The sequence below is a fragment of the Nematolebias whitei genome, chromosome 11, assembly GCF_014905685.2.
Source record: "Nematolebias whitei isolate Nwh7 chromosome 11, NemWhi1, whole genome shotgun sequence".
NCBI lineage: Eukaryota > Metazoa > Chordata > Actinopteri > Cyprinodontiformes > Rivulidae > Nematolebias > Nematolebias whitei.
The window spans coordinates 4,841,956-4,843,965 of NC_056508.1; the positions used below are offsets into that span (position 1 = coordinate 4,841,956).

The 2,010-nt window shown below is 46.3% G+C and overlaps 1 protein-coding gene across 1 annotated transcript in view; it reads right to left on the reverse strand.

Moving 5' to 3' along the window:
* Window positions 1–209: 209 nt before the first annotated feature.
* Window positions 210–2,010, reverse strand: part of nckap5l (NCK-associated protein 5-like) — a gene marked incomplete in the record, with an annotated part of 51,663 nt that continues 49,862 nt past the window's right edge. Inside the window, 2 exon segments of the mRNA XM_037684639.1 lie at window positions 210–976; window positions 1,282–1,433. Coding sequence (XP_037540567.1) covers window positions 710–976; window positions 1,282–1,433 — 419 coding nt within the window.

Consider the following 2,010-nt stretch of genomic DNA (forward strand, 5'->3'; position numbering starts at 1 on the left):
CAAAACTTTTAATTAGAAAGTTGAAAAAGTGGCGGTAGGTACAGAGAGTTTCTATTTGCACTGAAACAGAGCAGAGATGAAGAAACAGGATCTGAACGTTTCTACCAAAGCAAGGAGACTGCAGTTTTGACAGAAAGATAAAAAAGTACATTTAAAATAAATAAAAATCATACATGTCCATCAAATAATGTTGCCATTTGTCTCATCTATGTTATTATTGCTGGTATATATTACCTTTGAAATGCAGTATGGTCCAGAAACAGACTGAAACAATATAAACATGGCCGAAGCTTCTTTTACGTTCAACATGGTGATGCATAAGTTAAGCAGTCAGGAACAGACATGAACATTCGTTTTTCCTCAAAACACTACGGTGAAGTGATGACAGAACAATACTTCATCTAGCTGCTGCTTCCTTCATGAACATCTTCCCACCAGGACAAATAAAAACAGTTCTCAACGACGAGTTGTGCTGATCGTTAGCTTGGCCGTGCATTTCGTAGTCCTGCACACGATTCAACACAAGTGTCTACGCTTGAGTTTGACGGTGAAAAGGTGAACGATCTATATTATTAGTGGCTTTTGGCTTCATGTGTTTTAAAAATCCTGAGGAGAAGAGATGATCCGTCCTTCCAGTCGACGTCAGATTAAAGTTTCAGTCCGATTCCTCAGAGGAGGCAGCAGCGTCACAGCTGGTGGACTCGTCCTCTCATCCTTGGCTGCCGCAGGACGACAGGCTGTCGTACAGCGAGTCGCTCAGAGACTCGGGGGTCTCCAGGACCTGGGGGCGGCTTGGGGAGAGTGCTTCCTCTGGTCGCTCCCTGAGCAGCTCCAGCCCGGCCTCCCGGTTCATCTCGGGCACGCTGGGGGTTCGCATTTTCCCCCTGCGGCTCAGTCCAGACTGGGCGGGCACGGGCAGGTTTCCTGGGTCCACCATCCTGGGTCCACTGGAGGAGGGGCCGCCGGCCTTCATGTTCTGAGGGACGGGAGATAGTTCAGTCACTTATGTGATGCCTTCAGGTGCAGAAAAAGTGGGTTAGAGAAAGCAGTTCATTTTAATAATGAAATGGTGGCCGTGTGTTTTCGCAGCACTAAACCCAGTTGTAAACAAGAACGTCGCTGTAACTGGCCCATTGTTTCTCACCCCCCACCACTGAAAGGCAATGGTTCTGCCCATGTCTGCAGAAAGCAAGATGGCCACCACAGCTACTCAAAATGGCTACACCTCAGTGAATCTGATGCACATGAGCTCAGTTCATTCTACAGTTCTTCTGGGCCTACCCCTCTGAACGGTGATCCAAAAGCTACAGCGTCTTCCTCCTCCTCTTCGACTGCCAGGTACACCTCTGCTGGTCCTGCGGGGGTTTTCAGGTTGGGGAAAGTCCAGGTCTTGGTGCGAGGAGAGAACATGTTGGCTCCGTGGGGCTCGGCGTCTGCAGGCGGAGGAACAGGAACGAACGTGAACACAAGAGCTGCAGGACCACTGCACTGCAATTCAGTTTATTTATAGAGCTCCAAGTCACAACAGAGGTCGTCTCAATACACTGAACAGAAACATTCACATATAAAATAATAATTGAACATTATTTATCTGACGAGCAGCTTTGACTTTAACTCTCATCTCGAACAAGCATGAAGGCGACAGTGGAAAGGAAAAACTCCCTCATGAGGAAGAAACCTTTAGCAGAACCAGGATCAGGACAAGAGGACCATCTGCTTCAACCGGCTGGGTTTGGTAAGAACAGATACACAATGGCAGGTCAAGAATCACGTTAAGATAGAATCAAATGAAAACTATTCAGTTTTAACAATTAATTTAAGGAGATGAGGTCAGTTTGTCCTCCAGTAGTCTAACAATCAGCTTCTTACTGTGAATGCTGACTCAGCATATTGTTTTCCTGTTTATACTCATTTGGGTGCATTTCTGCTCTCAAACTAATTCAGCATATATTCAGCTGATGCAGTATAAAACGTTCAGCTAGTTCAGGACATTTCGGCTAGGCTTTTTGG